Here is a 23,930-nt window from a genome sequence, read left to right as displayed (position 1 = left end):
TGATAGCACAATGAGGTGACTTATAGTTAATAATTTACTATATATTTCAAAATAGCTAGAAGATTTGAAATGTTTCCAACATAAAGAAATGAAAAATGTTTGAGGTGATACTCTAATTACCTTGATTTGATCCACATTGTATGCATGTATCAAAATATCACATGCATCCCATAAATATGTACAATTATTTTATTAAGCATTAACTTTAAAAGAATCACAAAAAATACACACATACAAAGAACTCTTAAAACTTAACAATAAGCCAGGCATGGTGGCTCACACCTGTAATCTCATTACTTTGGGAGGCAAAGGTGGGTGGATCACTGAAGGCCAGGAGTCCAAGACCAGCCTGGCCAACATGGCAAAACCCTGTCCCTACTATAAATACAAAAATTAGCCAGGTGCAGTGGCACATGCTTGTAATCCCAGCTATTTGGGAGGCTAAGGCACGAGAATCGCTTGAACCCAGGAAGCAGAGGTCGCAATGAGCTGAGATCACGCCACTGCACTCCAGACTGGGTGACAGAGCAAGACTTTGTCTCAAAAAAACAAACTAAAAGAACCGCAGAAACAATAAAACAATCTGATTTTAAAATGGGCAAAAGATCAGAACAGACACTCCACCAAATAACATATACACATATCAAATAAGCAGATGAAGACAGGGCGCGGTGGCTCACGCCTGTAATCCCAGCACTTTGTGAGGCCGAGGCAGGCGGATTGCTTGAGCTCAGGCAGATCACGAGGTCAGAAGTTCAAGACCAGCCTGGCCAACATGGTGAAACCCCATCTCTACTAAAAATACAAAAATTAGCTGGGCATGGCGGCGGGCGCCTGTAAACCCAGCTCCTTGGAGAGCTGAGGCAGGAGAATCACTTGAACCCGGGAGGCAGAGGTTGCAGTGAGCCAAGATTGTACCACTGTACTCCAGCCTGGGCAATAGAGCAAGACTCCATCTCAATAAAAAACAACAACAATAACAACAACAAATAAGCAGATGAAAAGATGCTCAACATCATACATCACTAGAGAATTGCAAACTAAAACAAGATATCACTACACATCTATTAGAATGGTGAAAAGCCAAAACACTGACAACACCAAATGCTAACGAGGATATGGAGCGACAGGAACTTCATTCGTTGCTGGTGGGAATGTAAAATGGTACAGTCACCCTGAAAGACAGTTTGGCAGTTTCTTACAGAACTAAACATACTCTTATCATACAATCCAGCAATCGTGCTCCTTGGTATTTATCCAAATGAGCTAAAAACATCACCACACAAAAACCTACACACAGATGTTTATAGTAACTTCATGCACAATTGCCAAAACTTAGGAGCAACCAAAATGTCCTTCAGAAGGTGAATAAACTCATACACCTATACAATAGAGTATTATTCAGCAGTACAAAGAAAAGAGCTGGCAGGGCAGGGTGGCTCACACCTGTAATCGCAGCACTTTGGGAGGCTGAGGTGGGTGGATCACCTGAAGACAGGAGTTTGAGACCAGCCTGATCAATATGGTAAAACCCCATCTCTACCAAAAATACAAACATTAGCCAGGCAGGGAGGTAGGCACCTGTAGTCCAAGCTACTTGGGAGGCTGAGACAGGAGAATTGCTTGAACCCAGGAGGCAGAGAGTTTGCAGTGAGCTGAGATTGCGCCACTGCACTCCAGCCTGGGCGAGAGCGAGACTCTGTCTCAAAAAAAAAGAAAAGAAAAGAGCTATCAAGCCAGAAGGAACATGGAAAGAAGCCAATCTATATGATTCCAACTATTTGACATTCTGTAAAAGGTAAAACTATGGAGACAGTAAAAGGATCAATGGATGCCAGGGTTCAGGCAGATAGAGGGAGGGATGAAAAGGTAGAACGAGGGGGATTTTTAGGGCAGTGAAACTACTCAATATGATACTATAATGGTAGATACATGTCATTATATCTTTGCCAACACTCATAGAAACGGCAACACCAAGAGTGAACTCTAAACTATGGACCTTAGTTAGCAGTGATGTATCAACACTTGGCTCTTCAGTTTTAACAAATGTACCACACTATTTCAAGACGTTAGTAACAGGGAAATGTGAGGGAGAGAGAGAAACTATGTACTCCTGCTCAATTTTTCCACAAACCTAAAACTGCTAAAAATAATAATTAATAAATTCTATTAAAATATATAGTCAATCCTCCATATACTCAGGGGATTGGTTTCAGGAATCCCCTTGTTTACCAAAATCTGTGCATACTCTAGTCTCCCAGTCAGTACATCATACAGGCAGGTTTCATGTCCTGTAAATACAATTTTTTTTTTTCTCTTGGAGAGAGAGTCTCGCTCTGTCACCCAGTCTGGAGTCCAGTGGCACCATCACAGCTCACTGCAACCTCCGCCTCCCAATTCCCCTGCCTCAAGCTTCCCAAGCAGCTGGGATTACAATTATCCTGCCTCAGTTTAGCAAGTAGCTGGGATTACAGGTGTGCCCCACCATGCCTGGTTAATTTCTGTACTTCTGTTTAGTAGAGGTGGGGTTCTACCATGTTAGCCAGATTGGTCTTAAACTCCTGGCTTCAACTGATCTGCCTGCCTTGGCCTCTCAAAGTTCTGGGATTATAGGCATGAGCCACTGTACCTGGCCTACACTGTATTTTTATTTATTTATTTTTGAGACAGAGTCTTGCTCTGTCACACAAGCTAGAGTGTGGTGGTGCAATCTCAGCTCACTGCAACCTCCACCCCGTTGGCTCACTACAACCACCACCTCCCAGGTTCAAGCAATTCTCCAGCTTCAGCCTCCTGAGTAGCTGGGATTACACGTGCACACCACCACGCCCAGCTATTTTTTGTATTTTTAGTAGGCACATGGTTTCACTATGTTGGCCAGGCTGGTCTCAAACTCCCGACCTCAGGTGATCCACCTGCCTTGGGCTCCCAAAGTGCTAGGCTTACAGGCATGAGTCACTGACCCTGGCCTACAACTATATTTTTAATCCAAGTTTGGTTGAAAAAAAATCCACATATAAGTGAACCCATACAGACCCAGCCTGTGTTGTTCAAGCATCAACCATACATGCCTTGGGAAAGAAAAACTGAGGAGCTTCTTCCAAATAGAAAAATCCATGACTATTTGGCCAAGGCCCTTACTAGGAAGAAACAGCCCCCTCATCTGTGAACCCTTGATACTGACTTAGCAAGAACCACCACGTTTCCCAGCTTCCATTCTCCATTAATCCACTTTCCCCGCCACAATCAGAGTGACTTTTCTCACTCTGTTGCCCAGGCTGTTGTGACTTTTCTCACTCTGTTGCCCAGGCACAATCACAGCTCACTGCAGCCTCAACTTCCTAGACTCAAGCAATCTTTCCACTTCAGCCTCCAAAGCATCCGGGACTATAGGCGCATGCCACCACACCTGGCTAGTTTTTGTATTTTTTTAGAGTTAGGGTTTTGCTATGTTGTCCAGGCTGGTCTCAAACTCCCGGACTCAAGCAATCCTCCTGCTTCAGCCTCCCAAAGTATTAGGATTACAGGCATGAGCCTGGCACAGAGTGACTTTTAAAAACATGAATTCTGGGACCAGGCACAGTGGATCAAACCTGTAACCCCAGTATTCTGGAAGGCCAAGGCGGGAGGACGGCTTGAGGCCTGGAGTTTGGGAATAGCCTGTCAAACAAAGTGAGATCCTATCACTACAATTCAAAAAACAAAAAAAAAAAAACAACGCTGGGCACAGTGGCTCATGCCTGTAATCCCAGCACTTTGGGAGGGAGGTGGATCACCTGAGGTCAGGAGTTTGAGACCAGCTTGGCCAAGATGATGAAACCCCATCTCTACAAAAATGGGCCAGGCATGGTTGTCCGCGCCTGTAGTCCCAGCTACTCAGGAGGCTGAGGCAGGAGAATCACTTGAATCCAGGAGGTGGAGGTTGTGGTGAACCGAGATCATGCCACTGCACTTCAGCCTGGACGACAGGGTGAGACTCTATCTCAAAAGAAAAAAAAAAAAAGTCCCTATCTTGCCCAGGCCTGAGAGATGGCCTTGTCTACTGACTTCCCCAGGAACTACTGCAAACTCCTAAGGTAGCTGTGACCTAGAGGCTGAGTGCAGCTCATCTTCTGGAGCCTTCCCTTACAAGGGCCATACCGCTGTTTCTTTACACTGCTGCTACCATGCTTGTTAGTTTTTACATGTAAATGCTGAGTTTTAAAATATTTTTGATTGGGGGACATTTTGGGGGAATCACTGGACAAATTCACTCCCAGTAGGAAATCTTCCTATAAGGAAGGCTGTATGGGTTATGTTAGCCTGAGGACAGGAATGATTCACACCCTGTTAAGAATATTAGCACAAGTTGCCCGGGTGTGGTGGCTCACGCCTGTAATCCCAGCACTTTGGGAGACTGAGGCAGGCAGATCACGAAGTCAGGAGTTCAATTGCAGCCTGGCCAACATAGTGAAACCCCATCTCTACTAAAAATACAAAAAATTAGCCAGGCATGATGGCAGGCGCCTGTAATCCCAGCTACTCGGGAGACTGAGGTTGCAGTGAGCGGAGATTGCACCACTGCACTCTAGCCTGGGCGACAGTGTGAGACTCCATCTCAAAAAATAAATAAATAAATAAATAAATTTTTAAAAAGAGAATATTAGCACAAGTTGAAGAAACATGTAATTCACATTTCACTTCAAGGGAAAGTAAGCATCTTACTCCTGCTTACTGAATTGAGGCTGTGAGAACTTTGTCTACTAAGCAGAAGTTTGCAGGTCATAGGTCTGTTTTGGTTTCCTTCAGCTACCAAGAGCTAAAAGCAAAGGCCAGGTATGACTTTGGACAAAGGTCTTCCTTGACAGTCCTGGCCACTGACAAAAAGCCAAGTAGAGTTCACTACAGGGAGGATTAACTTCCCTTCATGCATGCACGCATGGGGCACCAATCATCCCAAAAACACTTCAGTTTCCTAGGGCCTGCCTTGCTTCTCTTTGCCTGGGGTGACAGCTCATTAACAGATTCAGTTAAAAACTATTTCCTTTTTCACCCTTAGCCCGTTTTCCCTATTAGAAGTGAACCCTTAAGACAACCAAGTAGCTTGAAGAGGAAAGGTTTCTCCGTTTAGAAGCATTACAGCTAACAACAGAAAAAGGATCAAGAGAATGAGAATATCATAAACTTATAGTCCAAATAATGAATTAATAAATATAGGTAGTAATCATTAATAACTACTAATACCACAAAAAGACATTAAGATATGTGTCTTCTGCGATATCTACACACCACCATTTATGATGCATTTTTGGGGAAAAAAAAAAAACACAAAATCTTAACAAATCTCTAGACCTAATTACAAATTTATAGAAAATACAGGGGAAAAGGGATCATAGTAAACTGACGCCAGAAGAATATAACCAGCAAAATCCAGATAGTAAGAAAGTCCACAGGAAACAACACTTGATTTCTTCAACAAATAAATATGGGGGAAAAGAAATGGCAGAGAAATCTATAAATTAAGATTTCAAATGTATCTCAAACAATAGCAATGAAAGAATCTTGTTTGGATTTTGATTTGAGCAAACTTTTAAAAATTATTATGGGACAATTGAGGAAATATGAACATTGGATATTTGATACAATGAATTATTTATTGTTCATTTCTTTTAGGTATTAATAATGGTGTTACGATTATGCCTTCTTTTAAGTCCTTATCTAAAGATACACAAAGAAATATTTATATGAAATTATGTGATACTGGCCAGGCGCAATGGCTCAAATCTGTAATCCCAGCACTTTGGGAGGCCAAAGCGGGTGGATCACCTGTGGCCAGGAGTTCAAGACCAGCCTGGCCAACATGTTGAAACCCCGTCTCTACTAAAAATATAAAAATTAGCCAGGTGTGGTGGTACATGCCTGCAATCCCAGCTACTCAGAAGACTGAGGCAGGAGAATCACTTGAACCTGGGAGGCAGAAGGTACAGCAAGCACAGATCATGCCACTGCACTCCAGCCTGGGTGACAGAGTGAGACTTGGTCTCAAAACAAAAAAAGAAGAAAAAAAAAGAAAGAAATTTGTTTCAAAATAAGGTGGGAGGTCCAGGCACGGTGGCTCACACCTGTAATTCCAGCACTTTGGGAGGCCAAAGTGGGTGGATCGCCTGAGGTGAGGAGTTTGAGACCAGCCTGGCCAATATGATAAAACGAATCTCTACTAAAAATACAAAAAAAAAAAAAAAATTAGCTGGGTGTGGTGCTGGGCACCTGTAATCCCAGCTACTCGGAAGGTCAAGGCAGGAGAATCTCTTGAAACCAGGAGGCAGAGGCTGCAGTGAGCCAAGGTCATGCCACTGCACTCCAGCCTAGGCAACAAGAGCAAAACTTTATCTCAAAACAAAAAAGAAAAGAAATTGTATACATTTGCAAAATCTCTTACAAATTAATAAGAAAAAGACAAATACCTCCAAAAGAAAAATGAACAAAGGCAATAACTCAAAAGAAAAATAAACAGCTAAAGAATGTACAGATATATGCAAATTGTCAGTAAATACTACAAAATTGGCAAAAACTGCTTCCTTCTGCATTTTTTTTTTTTTTTTTATGGAGATAGGGTCTCACAACATTGCTCAATAGAGAAACAACAGTCTTTTCAACAAATGGTTCTGGGACAACTGGATACCCACGGGCAAAGGAATGAAATGGGACCTCTACCTCACACCGTATTTTAAAAATGAACTCCAAATGGACTGGGCACGGTGGCTCACACCTGTAATCCTAGCACTTGCAGAGGTCAAGGTTAGAGGACTGCTTGAGCCCAGGAGTTCGAGACCAGCCTGACAAACATGGTGAAACTCTCTCTTTACTAAAATTACAAAACTTAGCCAGGCTTGGTGGTACATGCCTATAATCCCAGCTACTCGGGTGCTGAAGCATGAGAATTGCTTGAACCGAGGAGGCAGAGGGCGCAGTGAGCCAAGATCACACCACTGCACTCCAGCCTGGGCTATAGAACAGGACTCTGTCAAAAAAAAAAAAAAAAAAAAACCTCAAAATGATCAAAGACCTAAATATAAGAGCTAAAACTATAAAACACATGGAAGGAAACAAAGTTCACAAGTAAATCTTCAGCATTCTGGATTTAGCAACAGTTTCTTTTTTTTTTTTTTTTTTTTGAGACAGAGTCTTGCGCTGTCGCCCAGGCTGGAGTACAGTGGCCGGATCTCAGCTCACTGCAAGCTCCGCCTCCCGGGTTTACGTCATTCTCCTGCCTCAGCCTCCCGAGTCGCAGGGACTACAGGCGCCCGCCACTTCGCCCGGCTATTTTTTGTATTTTTTAGTAGAGACGGGGTTTCACCATGTTAGCCAGGATGGTCTCGATGTCCTGACCTCGTGATCCGCCCGTCTCGGCCTCCCAAAGTGCAGGGATTACAGGCTTGAGCCACCGCGCCCGGCCAACAGTTTCTTACATATGACAAGCAACCAAAGAAAAAGCAGACAAATTAGACACCATCGAAATAAAACTTTGTGCTTTAAAAGACACTATCAAGAAAACAAAACGATTAAAGCTTATAATCAGTTGAATTATTTAAGAAAAAAAAAACCTAAAAGAAAAAAAAAAGAAAGTAAAAAAAAATCCACAGCATGAGATAAATAGATACAAACCATCCATCTGATAAGGGTGTAGCATTTAGAACAAGCTCATCCAACCCACGGCCATGAGGCCCACGATGGCTTTGAATGTGGCCCAACACAAACTTGTAAACTTTCTTAAAACATTATGAGATTTTTTGGTAATTCTTTTTTAGCTCATCAGCTGTCATTACTGTTAGTGTATTTTATGTGTGGCCCAAGACAATTTTTCTTCCAATGTGGCCCGTGGAAGTCAAAAGATTGGATACCCCAATCTAGAATATAAAGAACTCTTTTAGCTGGGTGTGGTAGCGACATGCCTGCAGTCCTACCTACTCAGTAAGATAAGTCAGGAGGATCATTTGAGCCCAGGAGGGCAAAATGGCAGTGAACTATGATCATGCTACTGCACTCCGACCTGGGTGACAAAGTCAAGTCTCATATTAAAAATAAAATAGACCAGGCACAGTGGCTCATGCCTCTAATTCCAGCACTTTGGGAAGCTGAGATGGGCAGACTGCTTCAGCTTAGTAGTTTGAGACCAGCCTGGGCAATATGGTGAGACTCCGTCTATACTGAAATACAAAAAAAAAAAAATTAGCCAGGCACAGCGGCATGCACCTGTGGTCCCAGCTGTGGGATGCTGAGGTGGGAGGATCGCTTGAGCCGGGGGTGGGGGCAGAGGCTGCAGTGAGTCAAGATGGCATCACTACACTCCAGCCTGGGTGACAAAGCAATACCCTGTCTCAGTAAAATAAAATAAAATAAAATAAAATAAAATAAAATATAGAACTCCTATAGCTCAACAATAAAAAGATAAATAACCCAATTTTAAAATGGTCAAAAGATTTGAATAGATATTTCTCCAAAGATGTGTACATGACCAACAAGCTCATGTAAAGATATTCAATATTGTTAGTCACCACTAACAATCAAAATCACAAATGAGACACTTCATACCCACTAGGTTGGCAATAATAAAGAAGACAGATAATTTAAAAAGTGCAGGCCGGGCACAGTGGCTCACGCCTATAATCCCAGCACTTTGGGAGGCTAAGGCAGGTGGATCACTTGAAGTCAGTAGTTCAAGACCAGCCTGACCAACATGGCAAAATTCTGTCTCTAAAAAAAAATACAAAAATTAGGCCGGGTATGGTGGCTCACGCCTGTAATCCCAGCACTTTGGGAGGCCAAGGCGGGCAGATCACGAGGTCAGGAGATCGAGACCATCCTGGCTAACACGGTGAAATCCCGTCTCTACTAAAAATATAAAAACAAAATTAACCCGGCGTGGTGGCGGGCGCCTGTAGTCCCAGCTACTCGGGAGGCTGAGGCAGGAGAATGGCGTGATCCCGGGAGGCGGAGCTTGCGGTGAGCTGAGATCATGCCACTGCACTCTAGCCTGGGCGACGGAGTGAGACTCCGTCTCAAAAAAAAAAAAAAATACAAAAAATACAAAAAATACAAAAATTAGCCAGGTGTGGTGACACGTGCCTGTAATCTCAGCTACTTGGGAGGCTGAGAGGCACAAGAATCACTTGAACCCAGGAGGCAGAGGTTGCAGTGAGCCAAGATCGTGCGACTGCACTCCAGCCTGGGCGATAAAGCGAGACTTTGTCTCAAAAAAAAAACAAAAAACAAAAACAAAAATGCTGTCAAGTATGTGGAGAAATTGGAAATTTAATTCATTGCTGGTAGAATATAAAATGTCACAGCCACTTTAAAAAATAAGTTGGCAGTTCCTCAAAATGTTAGAGAGTTAACATAAGACCCAGAATTTCTTACCTAAGTATATACCCAAGAAAAATGAAAACACATTCACATAAAAACTTGTACATGAACGTCTACAGCAGTAATATTCATAACAGCTAAAAAATGGAAACAACCTAAAAATCTTTCTACAGGTGAATGGATAAACAAAATGTGACATATATATGCAATAAAATATTCAGTCACAAAAAGGAATGAAGTACTGACACATGCTACGACACAGATAACCTTTGGAAACATTGCGCTAAGTTTGAGAAGCCAAGCACAAAAGGCCACAAATTGTTATGATTCCACTTATATGAAACGTCCAGAATAGACAAATCCACAGAGACAGAGAGTCTCTATGTGGCTGCCAGGATTAGGGTGTGTGAGGGAGTGGGGAGTGATAATGGGTTCAGAGTTTCTTGAAACTGTTCTGGAATTAGTTGTGATGGTACAACCTTCTAATATACAAAACCACTGAATTGTACACTTTAAAAGGGTTAAATTTATGGTATGTGAATTATTATCTCAACAAAAGAAGAAAATAAAGGATAACCTTTTTTGCCTTTTAATTTTAATTTCATTACATGCATATTTTGCTGATAAAAAAGAAATAATGTTGTCTGGGACAAAGGCTCAGCTTAATCCATGTCTGATAAAAAACAAAAGACTGGAAACAAAATGATCAACAAGAAATTGGTAAGATAAATTATGGTACATTAAATCAATGGAATATAACCAAAAATAAGACAAAAGAAAAATAAATAAATAAATAAATGGAATATCACATACATATGTACTATGAATACAAGGTCATTCTAAAGGCAATGAGATATTAAAAATGGTATAGAAATACATTTGAAATGAGGCCGGACGCGGTGGCTCAAGCCTGTAATCCCAGCACTTTGGGAGGCCGAGATGGGCGGATCACGAGGTCAGGAGATCGAGACCATCCTGGCTAACACGGTGAAACCCCATCTCTACTAAAAAATACAAAAAACTAGTGAGCCAAGATCCAGCCACTGCACTCCAGCCTGGGCGACAGAGCGAGACTCCGTCTCAAAAAAAAAAAAAAAAAAAAAAAAGAAATATATTTGGAATGAAAAGATGTTTGTCACGCTAGTAAAAAAAAAAAAAAAATTTCAGACGAGGTCTCACTCTGTCATCCAGGCTGGAGTGCAGTGGCATGAATTTAGCTCACTGCAACCTCTGCCTCTTGGTCTCAAGTGATCCTCCCAGCTAAGCCCAAGCTCCCAAGGAGCTGGGACTACAAGGGCACACCACCATCATGCCTGGCTAATTTTTTTTTTTTTTTTTGGTAGAGACTGGGTTTCACTATGTCACCCAAGCTGCTCTCCAACTCCTGGACTCAAGCGATCCACCTGCCTCAGCCTCCTCCAAAGTGCCAGGATTACAGGCAATTCCAGGTGAGCCACCATGCCCAGAGAAAACTTTTTTTAGTCAAAAAAGTATATTCACAATATTCTGATGCCCTTCTCCCAAAGAAGAAAAAAAAATTAGACTGAAAACCAGTTCTAAGTTCTGGCCTCCAGACTATAAGAGAATAAATTTATTTTATTTAAACAACATTCTTTTATTTAAACAACAATAGGCTGGGCACAGTGGCTCATGCCTGTAATCCCAGCACTTTGGGAGGCCGAGGTGGGAAGATCACGAGGTGAGGAGCTCAAGACCAGCCTGGCCAATATGGTGAAACCCTGTCTCTACTAAAAATACAAAAATTAGCCGGGTATGGTGGCAAACAAAAAACAAGCAAACAACAACAACGACAACAACAAAAAACCAGGATGGGCTCACACCTGTAATCCCAATACTTTGGGATGCTGAAGTGGGAAGATTGCTTGAGACCACAAGTTCAAAACCCGTCAAAATGGTGAGACCACATTTCTTTCTTTCTTTCTTTCTTTTTTTTTTTTTTTTTTTGAGACAAAGTTTCACTCTTGTTGCCCAGGCTGGAGTGCAATGGTGCAATCTTGGCTCACCGCAACCTCCACCTCCTGGGTTCAAGTGATTCTCCTGCCTCAGGCTCCCAAGTAGCTGAAATTACAGGCGCATGTCACCACGTCCAGCTAATTTTGTATTTTTGGTAGAGACGGGGTTTCTCCATGTTGGTCAGGCTGGTGACCAACCTCACTGACCTCAGGTGATGCACCTGCCTTGGCCTCCCAAAGTACTGGGATTACAGGCGTGAGCCACTGCACCCAGCGAGACCCCATTTCTATAAAATAAAATAAACAAATAAACAAAACCCAACTCTTTAAAGACATTAAAATTATGCTCACAGTAAGAGTCCATATTGATGAAAAAAAAAATATATATATATAAAAAAATTAAAAAGTCAAAAAATATTTACATCAAACTATTAACAGAAATTATATCCTGCTAGTGACATTACAGGGGTTTTCCTCCATTATTTCAGCTATATTTAGGGACAGTGGTATAAACACCCCAAACAAACACGAAACTAAAGGGTGAATAACTTCAAAGAACAAAGACACTAAAATTTCAAGCCTTATCACTAGTACTGTATTAAGTCCAAGTTCCTGGAAATCAGCTAAGTCACCTAATTATAGAATTAAAACACAATCCTATGTATTATTATTCTTGCTTTGGCAGGAATGTACAATACCTGACAGTGCTAAGAGTTAGGTTACTTTGACTAAATCAAAACAGTGACTACAAAGGGCCAGTAAGGGAAAACTAAGGCACTAAGTCCCAATTCTCAGGTCACAAAGCTGTTTAGATGAAACAATTTATTCTAGCATAGATTTGAAGATCAAGTATCTATTCTATAGAGTCTAAAGGTATTATTCAGGTATAAAAATTCTGTGAGAAAACTTTACCACCACCATCACCAACAAACCACTAGCCACAGGTTTACTCCCTAAAATATAGCCAAGCCAACAGACTATAAAATATCCTCATATGAAAAGATAGGACTCTCAATTTTGAAATAAATCCCGCAGTTTTACTTTTTTATGTTTTTAGAAAACGAGACTAAAGATCTACTTCATGCTAATAACTAGTTTCTAAGAAAAAGCAACATGTAAAGGAAACACTGAAAATTACTTCAAAGACAAAAAAAATTAAAATGTTACTACTAAGAGTAAAACCAAAGAAAAACTTGAAAATTAAAGCCTTTCAAGTCACAATTTTAGATATTTCTCACTGAGAAAGTTCAATACCGCCAAGATGTTTTAAAATTAAAAAGTTAAAATTAGATGAGGCTATTTTTATTGATTAATATAACGCAAAACAGGCTATCACTACACATATTAGAACCGCTCAAATAAAAAAATGGTAACACTAAATGCTAGCAACGATGCAGAGAAACTGGATATCTCATACGTTGTTGATAGGAATATAAGAGGATATAGTCATTCTAGAAAATAAATAGTTCAGCAGTTTCTCTAAAAACCAAACATGCACTTACCATATGATCCAAACATTTGGGCATTTATTCACCCAAAATGAAAACTTTAATTCATATAAAAATATTTATATACATGAATGTTTATAGCAGCTTTATCTGTAATAGTCAAAAAACTGGAAACCACCCTTCTGGTATGTCCTTCAACAAGTAAATGGTTAAACAAATTGTGTGGTTCAGCCATACTATGGACTACTACTCAATAGTAAAAAGAAATGAACTACTGATGCATGCAGCAATTTGGATGGCTCTCAAAGGAATTATGGTAAAAGAAAAAAGCCAAAGTTACATTCTGTATGATTCCATTTATATAACATTCTCAAAATGGCAAAATTACAGAGATGCAGAATAGATTAGTGGTTGCTGGAAGGGTGCATGCGGCTACAAAGCGGTAGCATGGGGAGCCCTGAGGTGATGGAGTAGTTCTGTATATAGAACTATAGACTGTTACAGTGGCTATCCAGATCTGCACATAATAAAATTGCATACTATTATACACACATACACACACACACAACTACATGTGAAACTGGTGAAATCTAAAAAAGCCTTATGGATTGTAACAATGACAATTTCCTGGTTCTTGACATTAAACTATAGTTATGTGAGCTATTACCACTAGGTGAAACTTGGTGAAGGGAACATGGACTCTGTACTATTTTTCACAACTTCCCATAAATCTACAATTATTTCAAAATAGAAAGTTAAAAAAAAAAAAATAGTAGGGCTATGTATGAGGAGGTTAATATAATAACAAATGAAAAAGGTTTAGTATAGCATTTGAAACATGGTTATAAAGGCTTCCATTTTGTTGAAACTTTTATTACATTAATTTTTTTTTGAAAACACAGTTTTCTGCACTAAATATATACACCTATTTCAGCAAAAAGCACGACTTGAGCTAGAATTCCTCAATTTAATTACCAAATACTACATGAAATCTCTTGTGCATATGATAAGACTGTTTTCAGACTTAAAATTGTCTAAGTGAATAGGCAACCAGTACACAACATAAATGGCTCAACATTCAGCTTTTTTCCCAAAAATCTTTAACTCAAATGTCTTTTACATCATCAAGTAACTTATCAGATGGAAATAAATGTATCATCTGCTGTGTAGTTCCAAATTAAGGAAAAGTCTAGCTCAAAGCCATCCTCAATTTGAATATATATAATCTCTTACAAAAAAACAATTACATGTAATCTTAAGAATAGTGAAAGAAACTTAAAGCCTTTTTGGCATTCCATAGCAGCTGAGTCCCTACCAAATATTCTGGGGTAGAAAGAACATTCTACTGGCCATCCTCTGAATTCCTCAGCAGACTCTAAGCTGTCCAGTCAGGTCTGTAGGAAACAGCAAATACCAGGTGCTGGTAACTAGTCTCTAATTCTTCAAAAAAGCATTATCTCTGGCCTACAGCCCCTTCAAGATTACTCTATACCTATGTGTGTGTGAGTGATTAATACAGTCTCTAGTGTTGTGGGTGTGATCCTGAAATAGTTTCCACCACTAAATGTTACTCTTAACAGAGTCAACAGAAGAGAGAATAGAAAGCTGTGTGAAATCATACAAAAGCTTGATTTTCTACTTTCCACAGAAAAAAAAAATGACTTTAATTTTCTCAGCTTCAGCAGGTGCAAGAATATCTAACCATAGCCATGATGTCTATACCCTTCCTGTGATATTCAGTATGCAGGTTATCTGAGAACAAGTGAGAACCATCTGATCAGTTCAGTATCACCAAGGGAGCCCTTAAATTCTGTTCCCATGGACCCTTCTGTACTTCCAACACTATGATTTGTTGGCAGGAATTTCACAGAAGAAGTTGAGATGTAAGGCCATCTGGCATGCCAGGATCAGAATTTTTCTAATACACACCCCCGTCCCTGACTTAGAATTTTCTAGTACCCCTTTCTCATCCTATCTTTCCTGTAATGTAGTAAGCCTTTTGTGTGAACACTGGGTAGACAAATTCCAAAAAGTCACTCACTGTTTCTTTTTGCTTTTCAATAGTTAAAACTTCATGAGTGTTAAAAAAGAGTCCACAAAGACGAAGGGGGAAAAGAAAAAAAAAAGTCCAAACACTGAAATGTCAATGGTTAATGGTGACAGTGTTCACTGATCACAGATTTTGGATAAAAGATGGAAGTTGTGGAATGAAAGTTAAGTTAGTGGCCGGGCGCAGTGGCTCATGTCTGTAATCCCAGCCCTGTGGGAGGCCAAGGCGGGCAGATCATTTGACTCAGGAGTCCGAGACTAGCCTGGCCAACGTGGCAAAACTCCATCTCTACTAAAAATACAAAAATTAGCTGGTGTGGTGGCGGGTGCCTGTAATCCCAGCTACTCAGGAGGTTGAGGCAGGAGAATCACTTGGACCCAGGAGTGTTGAAGTTGCAGTGAGCCAAGATCATGCCACTGCACTTCAGCCTGGGTGGCACAGCAAGACTCCGTCTCAAAGGAAAAAACAAAACAAAACAAAAAAACAAATAAAGTTAAGTTAGTTGAACACAGCATACTAAATTTTGAGATATTCTTAAATATGAATTATAGTTAGTGTACAATCTACACTATAGAAAACCTAATGTCTTCTTAAAAGCACATTTCAGTACCCAAATCAGTAAAATGCAATAACCTCAAGGTTCCAGTTCACTAAGAATTACTGTGGGCTATATTTGCAAATGCGCAGAAATTAAACAAAGCACAAATCACTTGGAACAAGGCCTCTAAATTATTTCATATTCAATCTACTTTACTATGTCTGATTGCTTTGGAGCCCAGCAGTAACACCAATCTCACTGATAATACTGTGCAGAAATAAGCAGAGATAGGCCGGGCGCAGTGGCTCATGCCTGTAATCCCAGCACTTTGGGCGGCCGAGGCGGGTAGATCACCTGACGTCAGGAGTTTGAGACCAGCCTGACCAACAAGGAGAAACCCCATCTCTACCAAAGATACAAAATTAGTCGGGCATGGTGGCGCATGCCCATAATCCCAGCTACGTGGGAGGCTGAGGCAGGGGAATCGCTTGAAACCGGGAGGCAGAGGTTGCGGTGAGCCAAGATTGCGCCATTGCACTCCAACCTGGGCACCAAAAGCAAAACTCCATCTTAAAAAAAAAAAAAAAAAAAAACAGAAAGAAAGAAGCAAGCAGAGATAAGCCTTAATGCAGTGCTGAAGAAAGGAATGAACATCTCGGGCTTACAACAATATGGTGAAAAATGGGCACTAGAGGATAGCTCATACAGGACAATACTGCCCTACAACAGTGAAGAGCACTACATCTCCGCCCTCCAAATCTCAGCTCCCCACTTGCCGGTCTACCTATACATCCCCCTACTATCTTCTTCCCCAAACCAATAGTCCTTCTGGCCCTTATTTCCAAAAACACCACAAACATTTCCCCAGTCACTCAAGTTCAAAGCTACAGTGTGATTATTAAATCCACTTAAGGCATCTGGATCCTCTCCATCCTTACCCTGTAATGCCTCTCACATTCATTCTCCCTTCACATCCCCATTCCCACCATCCTAGTTTAAGAAATTATAACTTAAACCCAAGTTTCCCAACAAGGTCTTGATGTCCCCTAGCCAAATTTGTACTCCAAAACGTTGTTTTGAACAAGTCATCCAAGCCTTAAAAAAGCATCTACAGATCTGGCAGTACAGCCAACAGAAACCTATCCTCATGAGCTTGGACAAACACCAAGCACCTTCCACAAGAAGTTTCTGGACCCAGGGCTCAGGACCAAGTTCTGCAAATTCTCTGTATTTGCTACTTCTTGCCATCCCCTGTTTCTCTATAGCGATCAACAACTAAGTCTTTCCAAATAAAAGGGTTTATGGCTCGTTTTCATGGACAAGCAGCAGCAGGTGGACAGCATCCTACACCATAGCCAGTTCTGGAGGGCAGCAAAGCCCAAGAAAGAGAATCAGTGGAAGCAACTAAAAACATAAAAGGCCAGGCCAGGCGCGGTGGCTCATGCCTGTAATCCTGACACTTTAAGAAGCCAAGGTGGGCAGGTCAGAAGTTCAAAACCAGTCTGGCCAACATAGTGAGACCCCATCTCCACTAAAAATACAAAAATTAGCTGGGCATGGTGGCAGGCGCCTATAATCCCAGTTACTCGGGAGGCTGAGGCAGGAGAACTGCTTGAACCTGGGAGGCAGAGGTTGCAGTGAGCCAAGATTGTGCCACAGCACTCCAGCCTGGGTGAGAGAGCAAGACTCCCTCTCATTCATTCATTCATAATTAAATAAATAAATAAATAAGGCCAGGCACAATGGCTCACACCTGTAATCCCAACATTTTGCGAGGGTGAGGTGGGAGGATCATTTGGGCCAGGAGTTGGAGACCTGCATGGGCAACATGGCAAGACCCCATCTTTACAAAAAATACCAAAATGAGCCAGGCGTGGTGGTACTCACCTGTAATCCCAACTACTCAGGAGGCTGAGGTGGGAAGATCACTTCAGCTTGGGAGGCCAAGGCTGCTGAGACCCATGATCATGCCACTACACTCCAGCCTGAGTGACAGAGCAAGACCCTGTCTCAAAAAAAATGAAAAAAATAAATTTAGGCCAGGCACAGTGGCTCACACCTGTAATCCCAGCACTCTGGGAGGCCAAGGCATGTGGATGGGTTGAGCCCAGGCAAAGGCTGCAGTGAGTCAAGATCACACCACTGCACTCCAGCCTGGGCAAGAGAGCGAGACCCTGTCTCCATAAAATTAAATTAAAATTTAAAAATAATAAAAAATATAAAATTTTTTTAAAGAGTAGACAAAATCCCTGGTCTGTAGATACATGAAGAAGTCTGAGATGGTGAGCCCAAGAGTTTTATTTTGAAGACTTTAGATGAAATCCAATATCTTACTCTACATATTAAAAGAAATGTCCATGTCATGTGTAAGAGGGAAGACATAATAAAAGGAAAGTTAAACATAAGTGGGCTATACCAAGAGCATGAAGTGAGTACCTTTGAGAGTTCAGAGAAGAAACCAAAAACATCAAGGACTTAGGCAATGCAAGAGGTCAGAATTCTAAATAAGTCAACCAGTTTGGTTGAAGCAGAGAACACAAAAGACAGCTGCGAGAGACTATACAGCTGTCCCATAGTTCTAGTCCATTTTTCACATGCTTTCTGGTGTCCTCTCCCTATCTGGACTACCAGTTCAGAGGCCAAGAACCAACACAACGTGTTAACCTATTAGCTAACTATCAGTCACATCTTAAGAATTCAGACAACAATGGTAATAGTTTTAGTATATTTAATCTCAGAACAGCAAAATATTGAGGTGCACTCTGAATTCAGATATTTTGAAATACCTGTATGAAAAACAGAAAAACTTCCTTAAGTTAAGAAATAAGGATACTGGCAAGAATGGTGGCTCATGCCTATAATCCCAGTACTCTGTGAGGCCAAGGCAGGAGGAGTGCTTGAGGCCAGTTGAAGACCAGCCTGGGCAACAAATGAAGGCCCCATCTCTACAAAAAGTAAAAATAAAAAAATTAGGCAGGTGTGGTGACATGTGCCTGTAGTCCCAGGTACTCCAGGAAGCTGAGGCACGAGGATCACTTGAGCCCAAGAGTTAGAGGATACCATGAGCTATGATCACATCACTCCACTCCAGCCTAGGCAGCAGAGTGAGACCCAGTCTCAAAAAAAAAAAAAAAAAGAAAGAAAAAAAAAGAAATCAGGATAATGAGGCCGGGCACGGTGGCTCATGCCTGTAATCCCAGTACTCTGGGAGGCCAGGGCGGGCAGATCACCTGAGATCGGGAGTTCGAGACCAGCCTGACCAACATGGAGAAACCCCGTCTCTACTACAAATAAAAAAGTAGCCAGGCATGGTGGCAAGCACCTGTAATCCCAGTTACTCAGGAGGCTGAGGTAGCATAATCGCTTGAACCTGGGAGGCAGAGGTTGCGGTGAGCTGAGATTGTGCCACTGCACTCCACCCTGGGCAACAAGAGTGAAACTTCATCTCAAAAAAAAAAAAAAAAAAAAGAAAAAGAAATCAGGATACATGAATCAAAGCAAGAATTTCTAAGCACCCAGACACTCTTAACACTCCTGGGAATTGTTTAACGTATTTTTTGAAACTAGGAGGTCTCAGAATTGAAATTCTTCTTTCAATTTTTTTTTAAAATTTAACTGCTGACATCCTCTAAGGGAGGAGGCAAAAGAATGGAAAATCTGGTGAAGTGATAAGCAGTTTTTAAAGAGGTTTACAATCAGTTTTAAAACAGTAATCCCTCTGGGAAATGAAAATTCCTCTCCTAATCCCTTTGAGGGCAATATATTTGAATCAGGAACAAGAACATCTTGCTTCTACTAGGTACAAATACGAACCTTTTAGAGTATCTTCTGCATTAAATAGCAAGCAGAGGAAAGGACAATTTCTAATTTATCAAAAAAAAATAAGCATCTTGGACTTATATCTTTTGCTAGACACATGCAAGGAGGCTTCAGTAAAATGCAATTAAGGAACTTCAAGGTTTTCGTTGACAGTGATTACTTAACTGGAGCTTACTCCTGTGAAATGAAACTACCAGAAACCCTCAACATCAATTTGCTTGTCACTAAACCACAGGTTTACGCTTAGACTTGGAAATGCTAACAGGATGGAACCACAAGCCTTTAATAAAACGTGATGACCATGGAGAGCGCCCTTGAAGCTTAGCAACAGAGGACTCAACCCTAAAAGGGTTCCCTTTCTGGAATGTGAAGGCAGGTTTGACATGTACCACAGCACCAGTCCTAAAACGCTTGACTGCATTTTCCACAAAAGGTGGGAGTTGTAATAGTAGCATAGAGCAGACACCAGCCCACTGGAAGCAGATGGAACCCACCAACTCATTTTATCCAGACCTTCAAAAAGGTACACAGAACTCTCTCTCTCAGCCAAAGCAGGACAGATCTGAATGAATAAATCCAGGAAAAGGTTCACATGAGATTACTAATTGGTAATTTCATTTGCATGCCAAAGTCCTCAATGTAAAACAGAACCTGAAAAATGAAAAGCAATTTGAAAGCCCGTTCTCCAAACTCAAGCTACACACACACACACACACACACACACACACACACACACACACACAGAGACCCAAAAGCTTTGTTTTGCAAAACAAATAAGACTCAGTAACCTATTCCAACACAGGGACTCTTCTGAAGGGTGATCTAGCTGGAAACATTCCCTGCTTATGTACATAATTCACTAGGGGTCAGGTAAGATTCCATTTTCTAACAGCTGAACTTTAAACAGAAAGTCACTAGTGGTGCAATATTCACTCATTAGCATAAATCTCTACCCCCTAGAATGAAAAGCATTGGCTGCCTCTGCCAGGATGACAACTTTACAGTGAGAAGCTGGAGCCGCGGACCATGAACTCCTGGAAAGTTCTATCAGGGCCTCAGAAGAGCTCACCACCTTCGCCAGCCTAAACTTAGCGGTCACCCATCCCACGCCACCTTCTCCACAGACAGGGCATCTGTGATATGCGAATTTTTAAAAAATAAAAAGACTGGCCAAAGGGTCAAGAGCAGGCAATGCCTTACAGGGCTGACATGATTGCTGTCTGGGACTGGGGGAGGGGGAGGAGCATTCTGGATGTTTCTATTCTTGGCAAGGAAAGCACCTCCGGGTCCTGCACCATCAAAAAACACTCACACACCAATGTTCTCAGGGAATGAATGATATGCCCGTGCTAAGCGGTCTCATCTAGAGTTGTGATGACGGGGAAAAAGGTGTGGAGGGCTGGAGGCGGGGTGGTGGTCAGGGGTAGATGTGTTTGACTAAGGGGGATGGGAGGAGAGTGAATGGATAAAGGGGGGACCTGGGGAAGGTGTGGACGGTTAAGAGGGAGGGGAGGAAGGTGTGGACGACTAAGGGAGGACAGGAGAGCGGAGGGTGGGGACGGTTAAGGAGGCTGGGGAAAGGTGTGGACGACTAGGGGGGTGGGGATGGCCAGCAGCACCCCCGTGCACCAGAAGCAAAGGCAGGCCGTGGGGGTGGCCGCTCCCAGACCCTCACAACCCCCCACTGTGGGCGTGTGCTCGGCTGCGCTTTCGCACCGGCCAGGCCACCGGGCCGCAGGGCCAGCACTCACCCCACGACTCCCTGGTTGTAGTTCCTCCGTTTCCACGGGGTACCGCTGTACACGACCCCGCCGCCGTCTGCTCGGCCGCCCCCCGCGGCCCGCCCTCCGCTGGGCTGCAGCAGGCTGTAGTTGAGTCCATACGTGCTGGCCTTGTTGTCGCGCTTCCTCTTGTTGCTGCTGCCTGAGGCCGAGTCGGCGGGATCGGCGGCGGGGACGGCGGCCGAAGGGTGCGGGGACGAGGACGCCGAGGGGGATGAGGACGCCGAGGAGCCCGCCCGGCGGGCCCAGGCCCCGGGCTGGTGGTGGTTGTTGTTGTTGTTGGTCGTCTCTAGGGGCAGGAAGTCCCGCTGCTCCGCGGGCAGCGCGTGGCTGCCCAGCAGGCGCTCCCCGGAGCGGTACATGCCGGCCGGGGCCGGGGCCGGGGCCGGGGCCGAGGCCGCGCCGCCGGGGCTGCCGGTGCTGCTGCCGCTCCCGCCGGTGGCCGTGCTGCTGCTGCTGCCGCCGCCGCCGCCGCCGCCGCTCGCGCCGCCGCTGCTGTGACAGTGGTGGTTGAAGTAGAGGTTCCTCAGCCCCTGGGTCGTCTCCCAGATCTGCATCCACAGACTGTTGGACGGTCCGAGCTGCTCTGGCTGGAACCAGGCGATCCTCGGATCCATCAAACGGCGGCGGCCGCTGCCCCCGCCCCTCCCGGCCGCCTGCAGGGCCGCCGCCGCCGCCGCCTCAGGCGCACGCCCGGCCTCGGCTGCTGCTGCTGCCGCCGCTGCTGCTGCTGCTGCTGCTCGGGGCCCGCCACGGGCGGCGCGGTCGCGCAGGGAGCCGGGCCGGCGCCGGCGGCGTAGCTCCCGCCCTCGGGGGCTCCGCGGGCCCTCCCCCCCTCCCTCCGCCCCTCCGCCGAGCCCCTGTCACTGGGGTCCCCGTGCAAATGGCGGCGGCGGCGGCGGCGGCTCTACAGAAGGGCGAGCGGCGGCGGCGGCAGCGGCGGCGGCGAGACGCGCCTGCTCCGTAGCGTCCTCGCTCCTCCGGGCCGGGGCGGGGCCTCTGCCGGCTCCGCCCCGCTCGCTCCGCCCCCCCCACAGCCCCGCCCCGGCCCGGCCCGCCCCCCCGCGCTCGCCCCGCCCCCGCCGCACCGCACAGCAGCCCCGGAGGGCGCGCCGTGCGTCACAGAGGCCGCGGCGCTACGGGGCTGCAACCGCCCGGCTCAACCGTCCCTGCGCCATCCGCGGAGGGGTCCACGCACCTGGGCGTCTGGGGGCCTCTGACGCGCGCGCGGCTCCTCTGCCTGGTCTTCACCGGCGCTGAGACTGGACGAGACCGCATGGAGGTCGCCGCCCGCCCCGCAGGGAGCGCGTTGTGGGAGGCGCCGCCCCGCCCCTCGCTCCTCCCATCCCTGTGGCCGCCGGACCCCGGGCCCTCCCAACTCCCCCTGACGTCTCGGCTTCTGCCTGTTTTCTAAAACACTTTCTTTTTAAAAAAAAAACAGCCTATAACACTTTCTGGTGGGGTGTGGACACGCCCCCCGCCCGAGCGCGTGCCCCGGGGCGGGCTGCGCGAGACCCTACACAGATACTTGCGCCCCGCCCTGCTGCGCCCTGGCCGGGGTAGGGGACCCCCTCATCCCGGCCCGAGGCCACAGAAACCTGCACCCCATGCATAGCCCTGGGGGAGGCCACTAAGACTGAGAGTGTGAGCCAAGGGCTGAAAGCCACAGCCACACACTCAATCCACTTTACACGGACACGCAAACACGTGTAGATGCACAGAGAAGCAGACACACTCCTGCGCGGCGTAGCAAAGACGCTCTCCTGCCGTAAGGTGTACCAACAGCCTTAGAAAGCTCTTCTGAGTTCAGCATTAAATTTTAAGAAAACCCACAACCTTTTAAGGCTAAAATGAAGATTTAGCATCAGCAAAGATTGTCCACTGGGTCGTTATTTGCATGTCTTTCAAATCTCTGTGGTTAAAAAGACAAGGAAAGGGGAATGTTAAGTATTTTAAATCAAGAGACAAAAAGTAAATGAACAGCTTCTATGTGGGCCCGGTAAGGTTGATCTAAAGTCCAGAACAAGTCCCTGATGGCTGATAATGGCCTTCTATTTTTTTAATGACAAATAATGGAAAACTATGAAAGAACTAAGTATTGCTCTACCTTTTTCTTTCTTTGGAGACTAACTCTTGCTCTGTCATCTGGAGTTCAGTGACTTTTTCCCAGCTCACTGCAGGCTCGGCCTCTTGGGTTCAAGCGATCCTCTTGCCTCAGCCTCGGAGTAGCTAAGACTACAGGCACGCGTCAACAAGGCGTAGAGACGAAGTCTCTGCGTTGCCCAGACTGGTCTGGAACTCCTGGACTTAAGCGATCCTCCCACCTCGGACTCCAAAGCTGCTAGGATTACAAGGGGTTAAAAGCCACCATGCCTGACCTTACCTTTTTTATTTATTTTTTTTTTTTGATAAGAGAATAAATAGTATGACCATAAATACGGAAAACACACAAAGACCCTTCAGCTGCAAACAACAGCTTCCTTGGTAGTGTATACAGCCTGTTTCTTGTATGGGTTGCTCTAAGGGTCCGTGGAGACAGGCCTTTCAGATGTATGTTCATGTCTCTGATCTTGCACTACGCCAGTGTAGGCTCTACTCAGGCATTCGAGGTGCCTTTGGAAAGCTCCAGAGCACTGTGGCCAGGATTCACATTGGCCAAGTTATCATGTCCATCTGCAACAAGCTGTAGAACAAGGAGCATGTGATTGAGGCCCTGCGCAGGGCCAAGTTCAAGTTCCCTGGCTGCCAGAAGATCCACATCTCAAAGAAATGGGGCTTCACCAAGTTCAATGCGGATGAATTTGAAGACATGGTGGCTGAGAAGCGGCTCAGCGCAGATGACTGTGAGGTCAAGTACATCCCCATCATGGCCCTCTGGACAAATGGCGTGCCCTGCCCGCGTGAGGGCTTCCACTGTGCTGCCCCCTCTTAATACTTACCAATAAATCCTACTTCCTGTCCAGCAAAAACAAACAAACA

The 23,930-nt window shown here is 44.4% G+C and overlaps 1 protein-coding gene and 1 pseudogene across 5 annotated transcripts in view; one reads left to right on the top strand and one right to left on the bottom strand.

Annotated features, from left to right (window-relative positions):
* Window positions 1-22,270, bottom strand: part of TENT4B (terminal nucleotidyltransferase 4B) — an 82,755-nt gene extending 60,485 nt beyond the window's left edge. For 2 of the 5 annotated variants that reach the window (XM_073015358.1, XM_073015359.1), the window contains exons 1-2: window positions 22,150-22,270; window positions 20,922-21,443 (exon numbers count right to left, since the gene is read on the bottom strand). In XM_073015358.1, the coding sequence (XP_072871459.1) occupies window positions 20,922-21,443; window positions 22,150-22,229 (602 nt within the window). In that variant the 5' untranslated portion in view covers window positions 22,230-22,270. Of the gene's footprint in view, window positions 1-20,921; window positions 21,869-22,149 lie in introns of those variants that run through there. The other 3 variants (XM_073015360.1, XM_038008508.2, XM_038008509.2) reach the window with 3 other exon arrangements.
* A 1,132-nt stretch (window positions 22,271-23,402) lies between these two features.
* On the top strand, window positions 23,403-23,492 carry LOC119627763 (small nucleolar RNA SNORA70; annotated as a pseudogene).
* The last annotated feature ends 438 nt before the right edge of the window (window positions 23,493-23,930 follow it).

This window comes from Chlorocebus sabaeus, chromosome 5, assembly GCF_047675955.1.
Source record: "Chlorocebus sabaeus isolate Y175 chromosome 5, mChlSab1.0.hap1, whole genome shotgun sequence".
Taxonomy (NCBI): domain Eukaryota; kingdom Metazoa; phylum Chordata; class Mammalia; order Primates; family Cercopithecidae; genus Chlorocebus; species Chlorocebus sabaeus.
Note: the sequence above shows the minus strand (reverse complement) of the source record. Positions and strands in the feature narration are given on the sequence as shown.